Consider the following 15,984-nt stretch of genomic DNA (forward strand, 5'->3'; position numbering starts at 1 on the left):
CGGCCACTAAGAACCCCCACAGTGCAAGGAGGATCTGAGGAACAGAACATGCAGCACCGAGGGCAGCCAGTAACCAGACACTTGCATTTCTGGATGCAAAACACAAGGCAACTCTAACTAGACCCTACTGTTTTTCTCTACCTGCTCTTTTGGTAGCCTGTAGACGTCTACCAAATCACCCATCCTTTCAGCGCCCACCCCATTATGAAATGCCATGTCAGCCATGGCGAAGCTGCTAAAAACATTGTGGGAATATTTCGAGCCAGCACACCAATTCCTTAAAAATCTCATGTTCACGTGTTGTCTTCCATCATTTCAGTTTTCCCGTTGCCCCTTGGTTTTGCCACAACGAATTGTAACAACTCAGCCACAAATGTAGAAAATGAGACAGTAGGGGCAAAAAAAAAAAGCTTGAGCTCTAGATTGAAGTGCTAAAGAGAAGAAAGTTCAGATTTAAATTCATCTACGTATGTTTACCTGTTTTTTGCCCTTCTAAATTCAGTCTGAAACCTTCCTATCTGGTATCAGTTACCCTGGCTATAGGAAGAAACATCCCCCGTCATCTCAGAGCATGGCATGGGCTTTGGTCCTGGGATTGCAGTTCATCACCGCTAATCAGATCAACCCAGACCTTCGCTGCAACTGTGACACCATTATCATGGGGCCATAATCCCAGCTCTCCTTCAGCTGCTTTGTAAAGTCACCCTTTCTCTGGGGAGTCACTCACCGCCTTCAAATGAGGGCTGCGCTTTGAGCAAAACCTTCCCCACGCACAGAGCAATGCTTGGTGCAGCAGTCAGATGGAAACACTGAGACACAGAGTGCCTTTGAGAAGTCAGGACACCGGTTCTCCTTTTCCAACCGTGTATCCAGTGGTTGCTGCTGCAAAACATCTGAGCTTCCACAGCACGCTTTAAAAAAAAAAAAAAAAAAGAGATTATTTCTTTGTCAGCAGAGTTTAAGTGAGTGTGCTGGCCACCCACACAGACTGGCACTTCAGGCTGGCACCTAAGTGGCAACCTCATATTTTTATTGTCATTAGCTTAAACACTGAGAAAGACACTTCTGTTAACCCTTCCTCTGGATTTTGGATACCACGTGCCGGTAGTTGTTTATCAGAGGCAGAACCAACAGCTTCAAGTTTTTTGGGTTTTGCCCCTTCAGAACAATGGCCGTAGCCATAAACGCAGGAACGTACGTGGTTGAACATCTCCAGCACCCCTCCTCACTGCTGAGCCTCTGACCTCTCTTATTTCAATTTTCTATTTTCTTTTGTTTTTTCCCCCTTCTAGAGCATCTCGTAGCAGGACGACAAGTACTAGCTCCATCAGGGACAGCCAGTCACGTAGGCTACGTTTGCACAGCGCCGCAAGCATGATGAACAACACAGCGCTCTTACCAAGTAAGGCTCTAAGACGCATTAATCAAATAATCCACGACTGAGCTTCACTATATTTTATGCATCAAACGGCTGTACTTAAAATTGCAGTGCTGATGTCGACAATTTGCAGGAAGGCTTAAAGCAGTTACGGAAAGAAAACGGGCGGCCACCTTTCAGTGACACTGACGGCCCTGCGCCCAGCCAGCATGATCACCAAGCCTGCTAACGGCCTGCCTGCTCTTCCCCTAATGAAAGCTTCCCACGCTGCATGTTAGACTTCTGAAGAGATTTCTGTACTCGTTGAGATCAAGTAACAAGACAGAAGATGCATTAACGCTTGCATTTTATTCCCGAGAAATCATCTATTTGCACTTCCTCCCGTCACCCCATCCCTTTTTAACCACCGTTTGCGAACGAGACCACAGACCCCAGCGGCGTTAAATGTAACCCTGACAGCAGGATTGGGAGAGGGACGGGGCGGGGGGGGGGAGTTAACCCCATTTAATGAACAGATCTGATTTGCAGGGCAACTCTTTAAAGCTGCTGGCAAAGGAGCACGTGGCTGGAAGGCTGGAACGGCTCTGGAGAAAGCGGTGCGCGCGTTAGGCCTGCAATCCTCTTCAACAGAGCTGCGAACTGCATACGGCCTTTCATTAGACCTAAGAGGCATAATCAGCATCTCCGTGTTTCTCTTCACTTCCCTTTAAGTCTACAGAGTAAGTTACATCTCCAGCCCCACACTTAAAATTAGATCCAGACACCACTACGATCAAGGGAAGAAAAAGTTCACACGTTGATCCTCTTCACGTAGTACTTTCAAACGCTAAGAGCTAAACCACGTACATGTTGGTGCGAGCGAGGGAAATCAGAAGAACAATTCGGTTTGTTTTTGCCTTGTAGGGGCAGGGGGAAACAGTTTTTCACCATCCTACAGAGTTTTAGGTTTGCCTTTGACTTTACGGGGAGCCAATTTGTGATGACTTCATTATTCTTTGTCCTAAACAATGAAGATTTTTCTATCCAAACTTTGTATTGTCTTACTGCAATAAAACCATAAAGGCAATTTACCACTGTCTACCTCAGATCAGTACTCGGGGCAGAGAAAATACTATCCAATATCTCCCACTTTCCATAAAATCAGATTTCGAGAGAGCTGGGAAACAAACAAAAGGGGAAAGTGTGTTGGAATCTGAAAGCCTCCAAGACGGCCTTGCTTTCTTCTATGAAACAGTTCAGTGCTTGCTTGAGAAAAAGAGTATCATGATATCCCGACAGCATTTACAAGAGTGCGGGGGGGGGGGGGGGGGAAGGGGGTTACAGCCACGTCTGAATTATGAAGATGTTCTCTTTGTAACCAACCACCTTTCTCCACTTGGAAAACACAGATCACATTCCACATTCAAAAAAAGTCTTCATAATAATAATAATCAGCTAGTAATAGAATTTACGCCCATCTAAACTACGAGCATCCAGCAAGGTAGAGCCTCACATGGTTTCTGAGGGTTGGCACACTCCCACCAGTTTAGTGTTTTCCTAACTGGGCAGGGAAGGAAGGGCCGGATGACACTCGGGGTCATTCTGGACAAGTTCTGCTCTCACCCAAGCCAATCCGACAGCAGATCCTAAGGAGCAACAGCTCTCTCTTCTGTCAGCTCTGTGATGGGTAAGCAGTGAAGACCTGTCCCAGTTTCAACCAGTTGCCAAAAGCACTGTGTATATACCTGCTCCAGCTCCTAACAGGCTTCTAACTCCACTTACAGCCCGGGTACTTGGCCTTGACTCTGCTAAGGAATTAAAATACATTGATACTAAAGCCCTGTCCTTGCTCCCAGGGCGAGCAATCTGCCGGCCTAGGAAGGGTGACGGGGGGACTGCAAACTGGCCCCTCAAGCTCCATGCACGCGGGCCCACGCTGCGAGCGGAAGGGAGAAGGGTCCTGCTGGAGCTCAGCGAAGGGGAGAGGGTCTGCCAAGAGCAGCTGCTGGAAGCGGTACGCACCTTGCGGCAGGAGGGAGCCAGAGGGAGCAGGGGTGCCTGGGCACGCGCCAGCCCCGCTCCCAGTCCACGCAGCCATAAACAGCACCGTCCCAACCCGCCAGGCCTGGGCCCGTTTACGTTACAGTTACGTGATACGTATGCAGCAGGCGTTCCCATCCGCCCTGCAAGGTACGGCGGCAGCCCGGGACCTGGGGATGGACCAACAACACAGTTGAATGGGAAATAGCTTCCCATCTGTCAAAGCTTTTCACGACTTAAAAAAAAAAACCCACCCTCCGCGTTCCCATTCTGCATTGAGACGAAGGCCAGGCTGCTCCAACCCCTCTGCGCAAAACCAAAGATGCCAGTCCTGAGTAACAGCAGCCAGCAGAGCAGGCAGGCCCTGCTCGGTGGAAAAAAGGCTGCAAGAGGTGCTGCGCCAGCCACCCAGAGGAACGGCCCCTCCAAACATCGGCCGTCCACGCGGCCTCTCCTCTGCCCCATCCCACGTCTGCGATGTCAGGGCGCTTGCTACCAAGCCTAACATGCCCCTGGAGCAGCTCCACACGCTGCTGCCCGAAGGAACAGGCAAGTTCACAAGTGCCCAGGGAAAGTATAAAAGCATAAAGCAATAAAAATTCATGTTAGCCAACTATGGAGAGGGAAAAGGACCTCAACATTTCAAGTGCTAGCAGGGAACAATTATTCAACGGCAAGAGCCATAATATAGATGCACCCTCGCGCCAGCAAAAGACGCCCATACGATAATTTACGCACCGAAGCAAAACAACTTCTTTCTTCCTTGGCCGGCATCTCCACGTCACGACTCCGTCAAGGTAGCCGTCACCTGAGAGCTATCCTGGCCAAACAGGCCTAACACTTCACGCTGCCAACAGCAGCAAAAGTTGCATGCCCTCACAGCGCTGAGAGCTACCTGCTCTTTGCAAATCTCTCCCATCCCAAAAGCCTTCCTAAAGCGGGACGGGGTTCTTGGGGTGGGGTTTTTTTTTTTTTTTTTCTGCAATCCATGGAGCACTCGTACCATTTGTGTCCGCAAGGACAGAAAACTGCTGCAAGGTAGAGCCTCGGCCTTACCCGCACAGGGGTGGAACCTGGGCACTCGAGGACCGCGTTGGTCACCGAGAGAAATCTGGCCACAGGTGCAGCATTGTAGGTGGCATCTTTTATGGAACAATGCGATAAAAAAAGAAGGTAGATACATTTTCCACTTATAGACCATGCCTAACCACAACAGGGCACAACTCTGGAAAAATAAGACCTCACCCAGTTGCACGGGCAGCAAAACAACTGCCTGCTAGCAGACAAATTATATCTGAAAACTCTTTACTGGAGAAGTGGGATCTTTGGTTATCCGGCAAGGACAAGCCCAACCGAGTGAGGGCTCTTCTCCACATAGCTGGGGGACAACAGATGACAACAACCACAGGAAAGAAAAGCAACTGAAACAATATATTCTAGCTAGTCCCAAGGCAATTAGAAACATCTTGGAACAGAAACAAAGCCCTTCTCTGAGCAAAGACTACAAACAGCTACACAAGAATCTCCTGAACAACCCTGTGCTCACCACTGTCCCTCCTGATGCCAGCTACTGGAGATCAGCTTAATTTTTCAGGCTTATTTTTTCGGGTAGAAATACTAACTGCTTCCGAGTTCGCTAAAGCTCCCGCTCTGGGCTACTATGGCGTATCTCCTGCCGCACCTCTCGTTCCTTCGGATGTGACCTCCAGGAATTTAGTGCTGCTGCTTTCATAAACCCGGGCCAAGCAGCACGAATATCCTTATAAAAACACGGGTGAGAACTGAGTGATCCGAATCTCAAAACTGGGACGGGTATAACGCAGAAGAAGGAGAGCACAGATGCGCAGACAGGCCAAGAGCGTCGGTCTAACAATGCTCAGTACAATTTTGCCCACTTCAAATTCCTGAAATACAAACGACAGTGGGAGTTTGATGAATCGGCACAAAAGTAGAATTTGACTCATGAATACCCTGGTCCATATTTGCTGGGGAGAGGAAAAAAAAAAAAAACACTGAAAACCAAACAGGCTTCCTTTATTGCAGGAGGAGTATGGTATTATAATTTCCATTACATGCCGTATAGGAACTTTGCATTAATTCCCATGGCTCTCCAATTCCACAAAGTAAAAGTTTATCTCGTGGCACTTTTCAGCTATAAACCTGACGCGACCCTGATTTGTAACAAAACTTCCAGCTTGCTACTGCTCTGGGTAATAGGTTATTAATAATAAATACTCATGTATTACTCATCTTCGCTTTCATTTTTGGCTTCTTCCTCATGTCTTAAATCAAACGTATGCTTGTCAGTGGTACCAAAAAGCATCCCTGGGCAGTCCCAGCAGTGTGCTGCGCTGATCTTTGCCCCTGCGTGAGAGCAGAGCTGGTGCCTGTCCTAGCAGCAGGGACCACGTGGCCTCACCCACCGGTCTGCCATATATCAACAGGTGGAGCAGCTCACGCGTCCCTGGAAAACGCGAGGAGCGTCCTTCTTTATATACCGCACTCAGGAAACAGGAAGCACGTCCTCAAGTTGCACGCACAACGCCCGGTGGCTCGCTCACCTGGATCGCAGGCCAAAATGCCAGAGCAGCTAGGGCCAGCAGAGCCCAGCTTCGAGGAACCTGGGACCCTCCGGCGGCCGCTCCGGCCTCCCGGGTTTCGCTTTTGAAAAGATTTTGCTCTTTGCTGGTGGCGGGGGAAATCAACTCAGTCGCCCGATTTTGTAATCCTCTCCGCACGGCGCCGTGGGGCAGCTTGCTCTTGACTCAATTTCTCCGCTCCTGTCATTTCGCAGGCCCAGTTCTTTGGCGAAGAGGAATTTTTAAACTCTGCAAAACAATGCCAGCTCCTCCCTTCCTGAGACACATGCTCATTCACTAGCCATGATGTCACAAAGGCCACATGACACTGTTCCATTCTCTGGCTACATAATACCCTCAAAACCCATTCATAAAATCACACTCCTCAGCCCTCACCCAGGGAGCTGGCAATTGCAGAAGCAGGAGCTGGCAAGCGCAGAGTGATCAATACTCCTGCTTGCATCTCCCCCCTGCTCAAAAACAAATGGCTGCTGCTCTGGAAGCTGCTTGGAGACGGGAATCAGCCGTGACTGACTATCTGGACCCCAAGACCCTGGGGAAATCCATGCCCCAAGGGGTTTGTAGGCAGGGCTCTGCTGGGAGCAAGGCCCGCTGCTGGAGCACGAGGCTGCCCTGCCACCTTCAGTCCCTGCAGGGCAGCACCGTGCCAGCCTGCGTGAAGTCCCCGGTGTCAACCTCTCCAGGGAGCAAAGACCCAAGCTAAACAAAGGCCAAAAAAAAAAAAAAAAAAAAGAAAAAACAAAACCTGACAGCAGCTCCCTGCTTGCCAGCTGCCCACCAAGCCCCTGGGCCGAACCAGCGTGGCCCCGGCCAGGCGGGCAGCAAGCCAGCCAGGGACCACGGTGCCACCACCGCGGCCCAGTGAGAGGGCACAGCCAGGGCTCCTCGCCTTGGCCGTCTGCGGCCGCGTGGCAAGCGGAGCCTGGGGGCAGCGAAGGCAGCGGGAGAGGAGAGGAAGCCAGGCAGAGCAGCTCTGCGGATGACCCGCTCCGGGCGGGAGCGGCAGGAAGGAAGGCACTTGCGTTCGGAGGAAGCAGGGACAAGGGCCAGAAGCTTTTGGGGACTACTGGGACATCGCTTCAGCCTGGAGCTGCAAGAGAGCCACACGGCGTGATCCCAAGGACAGGTCCCACTCCGGACACCCCTGGGGCCAGGGATAATCTATCAGGAGGGCTGCCAGCTTTCCCCCAGCCACCCGGGAACGGGGGTGGAAGAGCAGGAAAGTCCAGCCACCCCCGGCACGGCACTAAACCCCAAGTGGGGATCGCCGTCAGGATGGGGGGGTTGTCCTCTGCCTGCATCCCAGCATCACCGCCACCCCAACAGATCCAGGCGGGCAACTCCTCCCTCTCCAGGCACCCCAAACGTCTGCGGGTTACAGCAGCTCTTCACATCCCGAGTTCAACCTGGGAGCTGGGGCGGCAGGCGCTGCACACGTCCTTACCCCGGGCCTCGGCGCTCATGGGCAGCAGGGGCATCGCCCATAAAGACAAGGGGGACCGAAGAGGACCGCGCTCTGTAAGGTGAGGCGCATACAGATGAAATGACACACAGCGGAAAATACACAAAATAAAAAGAATGACGGTGTCACAGCCAGCCCTAACAGACAGAGAGTCCTCCTAGGAAAGAATCAAGCTCCTCTAAGCCATAGGTACCGGTTTTTTGCTGGCTCAGGACAGGACCCCCCTGTAGTGCAAAATGCCAGTCCTCCACTTCCACTAAATCAAGGTGCTTTAGGTGGTTTTCTCCCGACCAGCCCTACACAACAAAGCCAGCAACCAAGACCTACAGTGAAGTCCGTTGCGAGCATCCAGTTCAAAGACAGACAAAAGAAGGTCATTTCTTTGTGCCTGTTGCTACCAACGTTGCTCTGGAAATCACAGGAAGATACTCAAAACAGTCACCTGAAACAGGACCGAGAGCAGCCTTAGAAATGAACTTTTAGCGCTCTGCATTCAGTTTTGAACCCAGGGTAAATCAACATATGAGAAAATTCCAGCATTTGTGTTTAATTTTCTTTGTTAACCTAATTAGCTGTACACAGCAATTTTCCCCAATTTACAGCTGGCAACCATCGCAGCTTCTTGTAACAAACCACCCCTTAAAAGGCGAGCCACCTCCACTCACTCACGTTTTTGGCGACTTTATGAAGAGAGGCAACTTCTTTCTTACAAGGTTCGAAGGCAGGAAGCTCCCGGGGGGACTCGGTGGAAGCTGGGCTGCTGGAAACGCACATTTTGCAAACAGTAGCCACAGAGCAACACAAAAACTACGCGCCCTCTCTGATACAGCAAGCAGTAAAACAACTCTTAAAACAAAAAAAAAACCTAAATTAGAGACATTAGAATTACAGATCAGCGTGAATATTTTTTCTGCTCCTCGGGTGCATGTAAAGTTGTGCGTGTGAACAGGTGCTAGCGGTCTCTCCGGCAAAGTAATTCATTTAACCGTAGGGTTGGCTTACACGGAGATTTACTCTCCTCTAAATAAGCACATGTGATTAACAATAAGCAAGAGCAATAATGAAAGGAAAGAAGAGCTACCTACAGAGAGGCAGAAAGGCTTGCAAATCTATTCCATGCAAGAAATTTTAACTTCTCCAATATTTTAGGTTTTAAAAAAAAAAAAAGGGGGGGGGAAGGAGGAAGGAAAAAAGGTAATTGCTTATCACAAAACAACAACTAAACTGGTATGGCAAAGATAAGCACGAAATTAATCAGCGTTTGGAAATGAACATACACACAAAGGAACAGTGGAAAAATACACTTCGCTGGTGAAGATGCACGAGTACAATTTTGCCTGATGAAATAACATTTATTACAGATAAAGTCCACAGCAAAATAATAGAGCAAGAGTTAAAGGTTTATTCTGCCACCTAAGAACCTCACATGATAAGCTCTGAACTTCTTTCCCATAGAATCATACCCCAAAAATGGCAAATATTCTGCCTCAGTGTTAGAATATGTGGAAAACAAGAATTAAATTTATGATCAAAAGAGGAAAAGTAAAACCTTAAAAATAATGCTGAAAGAACACTGCAATTTGCCTGCCCAAAATAGAACACGTACATCGCCACCAAATGAAAATTACAAGTTTGCAAGCAACTGGAGAAATTATAAAGCAAAGATTAAAACAAAAAAACAAAAAAACCACCCCACCAGTTGTAAAGATAGTGGACTGGAGGAGGGACACAGAAGGGAGAGGGAGGACAGGCATTTTCAGCTGTCCCAGGTGTCATTTATCCCGCTTTGCTAAAACAGGGGGAGGTTCCCCCATGCCCAAAAAACCCAGCAAATTAAATGTCACTACACTCCCATAGACGCAGGCGACGTGCCGGATCTCCAACGCGCTCGGTTCCAGCTGCAACTAAATGGCACGTCGCTGCAAAAGGCGCAAACCCGATTCCCCCCGGCCATCGGGGAAAACGCTGCTCCTGAGGGATGCCCAAGCTCAGCTTGCCCCCCAAAACCACCAGGTCCTCCAATGTCTGCACCTTGGGCAAATTGCTCAGGTCATGCTTTGTGCTACAAACTGGCCCGGGGTCCATCCTGCTCCAATCCACAATTCCAAAAATGGAGCTGGCATTTCCAACTTTGATTAACACTTGGAGGAAAAAAAAAAAAAAAAAAAAAAAAAGTTGCTCGGGAAGTAAAACCTTCCCAGGTCAGTAAAGTCCCGTTTCCCTCGCCACGTCCCACAAAAAAATTACTTTTGCGAGCGTGGAGGACACACACGGAGGAGGAAGAGGGGAGGAACCGGCAGCGCAGAAGCGCTTGTCATACCCCGCGCCGGACCTCCCTTCCCCGTCTGGGTGAGGTTCCCTATTTAAAGTACGTTCATGATTTACACGGGAGATGACTCCATCTGCCACAAAACTGCATGTGAAGGTCAAGCAGAACTAAATAGCCGGGCGGCCGCGGTACCAGCCCACGGTCCCCTCTTCTTCGGGTCAGGGCAAGCCATTCCCCCATGTGCCACTACTCAAACGTTCAGGCCACCACCACCGCACCAAGACTTTCCCCCTCTCTGCCAACCCTTCCCCCCCCTCTCCATCCCTTAATATTGCTTACTTCAAACAACTACCATGAAAATGAATCATGGAAATTACACACAAAGCTGAGACCATTCCCTCTAACCATTTTGGGCAAGCGCCCTCACAGTTGCTAGCACTCGCTTTTCAACTGAGAGCAGTGATTCACACTCCAACATCAAAAACCTGCAAGATCTTTAAACGATTAAATCTGCCCCTACCTCCTAATGCAGCTTGTTTTGCACAAATTCTATTATTGGCTTTAATAACCAGAAGACACATCCAGGTATATTTAAGGCATCTGGATAATTTTATACGTCAGGCTTAATTTGTACTGTGCATTATTGCTTGCCCCCCCCCCCCAAACTCTGCTAAAAACAAGAACAAACTGCTTAATGCAGTAGTAGCCCCAGCAGTAGAGCGACACACAAGTCTTTGCCCTCACCTACCTCTAATTTGATATTTTAAAAGGAGGTCAGATTTAAGAGTAATTCCTTTTGAAACCAGGGAAAATTCGTCGTTCCCGCAGTCTCCGTAAGACCACCTCCACAAGGGCCATGCTGGCAGGTATTTCTCCTTCTACCTCTTGGACAACGGTTGTCACCTCCCCGGTGAGGGCAAGCGGGCACCTTCAAACCCTGCCTCTGCGCCAGCAGGCACTTAAAATCTGACAGGTTTAACAAAAACGCCCCAAACGTTCAGATCAGTAGGGAAGGAGCTGGCTGCACCCCTCCCCCCCCCCCAAAATCCCCAAATCTAAACATTGTCTGGTCTCTTTCAAAAATGTCTGAGCTCTAGGTCAATCCACATCGGACATTAGCACTTATGTGAGTTAGAAAAGCAACAGGCTACTGAAGTTTTGCCACTTGCTAGGACAGCAAAAAGTTCTTAAAATATTATACTGATTTACTGCTTAAGTCCTGATTACCTCCCCTTGTCTGTTGTTTACATAGTCTTTATGCTTTCATTTTTCATCTTGAAAAATAATGTCAGAAGCAGAAAGCAGAAAGAATCTTTTCCATGAGGAAATCAGAAATCTAAATGTATTGGACACATTTAACAGAGCTTTGTTACATTGTTGCTACTTACTAAACTATTTATTTTATTTGTATCAGCTACTTATATAAAAGTTAGCATTGGTGGTGGCTGGTTTTTTTGGTTTTGGCATTTCACAACAAATTATAATTTTCTGTCTTTCTTTAACAAGATTCGCAGAGATTGCAAGGAGAAATCCAAGTCTGGACGTATAACATAGCAGTCTAAGGGGCATGATGATAAAGCTTCCTTTAATACCAAGCTTCCGATACAAAACACTCTCGAAATAGGATTGTATCGCCCAGTTCTAAATAAATAAAAGTAGTCTCTGTTTGCAGCGAATTTAAAATTGATGTTACAAAAAAAAAAAAACAAGATTTTTTTTTATTTAGTTTGCCAATACACAATGCAGCATATACAAACCAAAAACAATTGGGATACTGTCTCACCATTCCTATAGGAGACAAAAATCATTTGCATTAGAGCAGAATTACTGAGCTTTAACTCATGGAAGGCAAACTCATTGATTTCGCTGCAGGACTTCCGGGTATTTTCCACCGCCACCACCGCCCCCGGCGCCTCCAGCGCGCAGTCACCCCAACACCGCTGTGTTACTACACAGGAGGCGTCCAGGTAATTCAGTCTGCAAAGCTACATCTCTTCTTTTATTTCTTTACGCGTTGCCCTTTGCCACCCAGCTCTTTAGACGGAGGGTCAGGCTAATTCGCGTCTCTGAGGAAAAACAAACTAAACTCCTCCAGCAATTCCTGGAGCACCTCGAGGAAATCCTTTCCTCCGAACACAGCAGTGAGAATCCAGCCGACTATTTACACGTCGAGAGAGATCTCACACACGTTTTCTAAGGAGATTTCTTATCAAAATTCCTTTTCATTAAACCCGGTGTGCAACCACTCCTACGCTCACTCACAGCCAAACCGTATCACTGCATAAAATGATCAAACAAGAACGGAAAGCATGAAAGTAGTGCAATCAAACATTTTAAACTGCAGCTTTTTTACATCTATATTTATACATTCACGCATGTGCATATATAAATATATAATTGTGTGTGTGTGTGTGTGCGCGCGCGCACGCGTGGGTAAATAAGTCAACTCATATTAATTCTGGAGCTGAGGGGAAACTGCCTGTAATTAACACCCACTGATCTACATTCCCATGACATTAGAAATGACAGAACGTGAAAGCTAGGAAGTCCTTGGATTCTCCAGACCTAATTAAAACCAAACTCCTTGAAGGAATGGTGCATTTTGTCTGACTCCTGTGCGAGATGAGCAAGAACCCTCAAATTCCAGCGTCTCTGAAGTCACAGAGGGACTTCGCTATAGCTGCAGAAATTCCAATTTCTACAGTTTTGGGAGGGGAGGGGGGGAGGAAGAGGGATGCATCTGCAGAAAAACTAAAAACATGACCATGTGATCCTTCATGCCATGCCAAAAATCACGTAAGGAAAACATAGCCAAATCAATAATCTAACCAACACTAGGGCAAAGGCACAACCATGCTGACGACATATCTTAATATAAAGCAGTACTTTTTTTTTTTTCAGATGTGAAAAAAAGAGATCATCTTAAATTAGATATCCACAATTTGAAGAAGCCGGGGAGCCGAGGTGAAATAGAAAACTTAAGAGACAGCAGAAAACAGATTAAGGTAAAAGAAATATTAGTTTATTTCTGGACTGTTTAAATGTTTTTTTTTTTTTTAATCTAAAGGGAAACTACTGCCACTTCAGCCAGATTAAGAATTTAGGTAAAGATGGATTCTTTGTTTACATCCATTTCATACAGCATAAAGTAGCAAAACTGGAAATCAACCTATCTTCCTGAACTCCCATTTCTGCCTCCATCATTCTTAAAAAGTCCTCAACGTACCAGGACAACATGGAGAACGTTACTGTAGAGATTTAATACCTTAGAAATATTATAGTTGGGAGGTGGGGGAAGAGTTTGTTTGTTTGTTTTAGAAGGTAGAACAGCGCGTGATCCCTGCCCAAGAAACCTTGCTGTCATGTACACATCTGCAGCAGCCTACCATGTCATACATAATGCCAGGCATGAGCTATTCCCTACCAAGCTTCAATTACACAACATATTTTCCCGTGTATTTCAAAACTAATACTTTCACGTCAATCACGCTCCAAATCTCCAGCATGCGACTGGAGAGGCAGCACCAAATTAACACGTTGGACGATCTTTGCGTACCGTGGGCTTGCGCTTTTTCCAGATCATGTGGCAGCTTTCCACTGCGCAGACCTTTTACTCTGACACATGTTCAGAGAAACGCTGTGACCATGAAGCTACATAACACCGTCTAAATTTTTATTTTTTTTAATTAATAAGCGCTACGCAGCCTATCTACCCTTGGCACTCCCCACGCCTGATTAAAATAAGAAAGTTCACCTCAAGACAATTCAAATGCCTATTTCAAATGCCTAACGCGAATGCATTTAGCTTTTGTGTCCTCTGAAAGCATGAAGAAAGCCACACGTTTTTAAAAAACATAGAGCTGAATTGCTTAAAAAAACCCACCACCACCACCACCACCAACTATCACCACCACGCACACTGCCACTTTTGTACAAAACTTCGCACCGTGCAAATCGCAGCCTGAAAAAAACCAAACCCATCACCGCACGCAGCAAGCGACAAAAGGACTTTTTAAAACAAGAGCACGCTTTCAACTGCTACCCGCAACGGCGGCGAGAAGCAGCAGGAGGAGCGTCGACAAACCCGCACGGTCACAAGTGCCGCGGCCCCTTCGCGGCGGCTCCGTCCCGCGTGGCCGCGACGGCGGCCGCGGCTGCAGCGACGGGGCCCCCCGCTCCGCTCCGCTCCGCTCCGCGCCGCCCCGGGCGGGGAAAGCGGCCGAGCTCCGGGCAGCCGCACCGGCAGCTCCCGCGGGCACCCGGGCCGGTGCGGAGCCGGGAGCTTCCCCCGGCCCCCGCCGCCCGCTCGCCCGACCCCGGCCCCAAATCGCGCTCTCCGGCACAGCGAGGGCCGCGGCGCAACAGCTGCCGCCTCCAGCCGTCGGAGCGGCGCAGGGGGAGCGAGCGGGCGGGCCGGGCCCCCGCGGCTCCGCGGCCGGCTCCGCGGCGCGACATTTTGTTTATTCTCAGCGAAAACTGTTGCGAGATAAGGGGGTGGGGAGGGGACAACGGCATGCGGGGTGAGAGGCAGTTGCAGCCGACGCGGTCAATATTTACTCCCGCTTTGCCAGGGGAAGGCTCGCAGCGAGCCTTCTTCGCCACCGTCCCGCTCTTCCGAAGGGAGCCGGCGCCGGGGCGGGGGGCGCCGAGGGCCCGCGGCCGCCCCCCGCCAGCTCCCGCCGGCCCGGCCCCCCCCGCCGGCCCGTAGCGAAAGTAAAACCGCGGCTCCCGCACCCCGGCCCCGGCCCGCCGCACCCCGGCCCGCCGCACCCGCTCCCCCGGGGAGAGGTGTTACCTCAGCTTTTTGGGCACCGAGTAATCCACCTCCATGACTTTGCCATGCAGCTCCACTTTACCTGCGGAAACACCGGGGGGGGGGGAAGGGGGGGGACGGGGGACGGGGCGCTCAGCATCGCCGGGGCGCGCCGCGGGCTGCCCGCCCCGGCAGCGCGGCGGCGGCGGCGGCCCGGGGCAGCCATGCTTCCCTGCGCCGGCTCCCGCGCCGCTGCTGGCGGGGCGCGGGGGGCTGCCCCACCGCCGCCCCCCGGGGCCCACCTGCCCCCGGCGGCCCGCGCTGCCCCGGCCTGGCGCTGCCCGCCCGGTGCGTGCGTGCGCCTCCCCGCCCGGCCGCCGCCGCCGCCGCCGCCGCCGTGCGCCGGGCCCCCAGCCGCCCCTTCGCCCGCTTTTTACTCCGCGCCCCCGCCGAGTTGGGGCAGGGCACCTCGTAAAAAGGTGCCCGAGGCCCGGCGGGTGCCGGGGGGGTGGCCGGCCGGCGGGCTCGGTGCCCGGGCGCCTCTCAATAAAATCGGAGAAAAAAATCAGCGAAAAATACCCGGGGCTGGAGAGCCGGGGCGGGGGGAGCGGGGCGGGCGCGGCAACGCGGGGGTCCCGGCGGCGGCCCGCGGGGCCTGGCGGGCACCAGGGCGGCCGGGGGTCCCCGGAGGGCCGGGGGGGCGGCGGGCGGGGCGCGGGGGGCGCGGAGGCGCTGCCCCGGGGGGAGGCGGGCGGGCGGGCGGCGCGGGGCCCGCGGGGCAGGAGGGCCGGGAGCGCCGCGGGCGCCGGCGGGCCGGGGGCCCCGGGGGGAAGGGGAGGCGGGGAGCGGCGCCCGGGGTCGGGGAGAGGCCCGGAGGACCCCGGGGAGGGCGCGGGGGGCCGGCGGGAGGCGCGGCGAGGGCAGCGGCGGGGATGCCGGCGGGCGGCCGGGAAGGGCGGCGGGGGGCGGCGGGGCGGCTCGGCCGGGGCGCGGGGGGCGGCGGCGGGCCGGGCGCCCCGCACGGGCTGCGTCTCGCCGCTTACCCGAGAGGGTCTCGATGGCCCGGATGGCCCAGTTCTGGTCCGGGTAATCCACGAAGGCGTAGCCGGACTTGAGCAGGACCTGGCCGGCCAGAGGCAGCTTCCTGTCCCCGAAAAGCTGCTTGAGGTCGTCGGCGGTGGCGGCGGGGCTCAGATTCCCGATGTACAGCTTGTTCATCATCCGCCGCTTCATGGGGAGCCCCGCGGCTCCTCCTGCCCCGGCGGCCGGCAGAGACACGGGCACCGCGCTGCGCCACCCACCCGGCCGAGCCCGCAAGAGCCTGCAACAGCGCCCCGCAGCCGGGCAGCGGGCGGAGCCGAGCCGCGCCGCGCCGCGCCGAGCCCAGCCCGCGGCTGCCCCCGCCCTCCCGCCGGCGGTGCGGGGCGCCCGGCGCCGGGGGGCCGCGCGGGGGCTGCCCGGGCCCCGCGCCGCCGCCGCCTCCGGCCACCCGCGCCCTCGGGG

At 52.0% G+C, this 15,984-nt stretch overlaps 1 protein-coding gene across 2 annotated transcripts in view; it reads right to left on the minus strand.

Moving 5' to 3' along the window:
• Window positions 1-15,877, minus strand: part of IGF2BP2 (insulin like growth factor 2 mRNA binding protein 2) — a 78,142-nt gene extending 62,265 nt beyond the window's left edge. Inside the window, exons 1-2 of one of the 2 annotated variants that reach the window (XM_068955162.1) lie at window positions 15,525-15,877; window positions 14,524-14,584 (exon numbers count right to left, since the gene is read on the minus strand). In XM_068955162.1, coding sequence (XP_068811263.1) covers window positions 14,524-14,584; window positions 15,525-15,714 — 251 coding nt within the window. In that variant the 5' untranslated portion in view covers window positions 15,715-15,877. The remainder of the gene's footprint in view (window positions 1-14,523; window positions 14,585-15,524) is intronic. The other variant, XM_068955161.1, reaches the window with a different exon arrangement.
• Between the last annotated feature and the right edge of the window lie 107 nt (window positions 15,878-15,984).

This window comes from Struthio camelus, chromosome 9, assembly GCF_040807025.1.
Source record: "Struthio camelus isolate bStrCam1 chromosome 9, bStrCam1.hap1, whole genome shotgun sequence".
Classification (NCBI taxonomy): domain Eukaryota; kingdom Metazoa; phylum Chordata; class Aves; order Struthioniformes; family Struthionidae; genus Struthio; species Struthio camelus.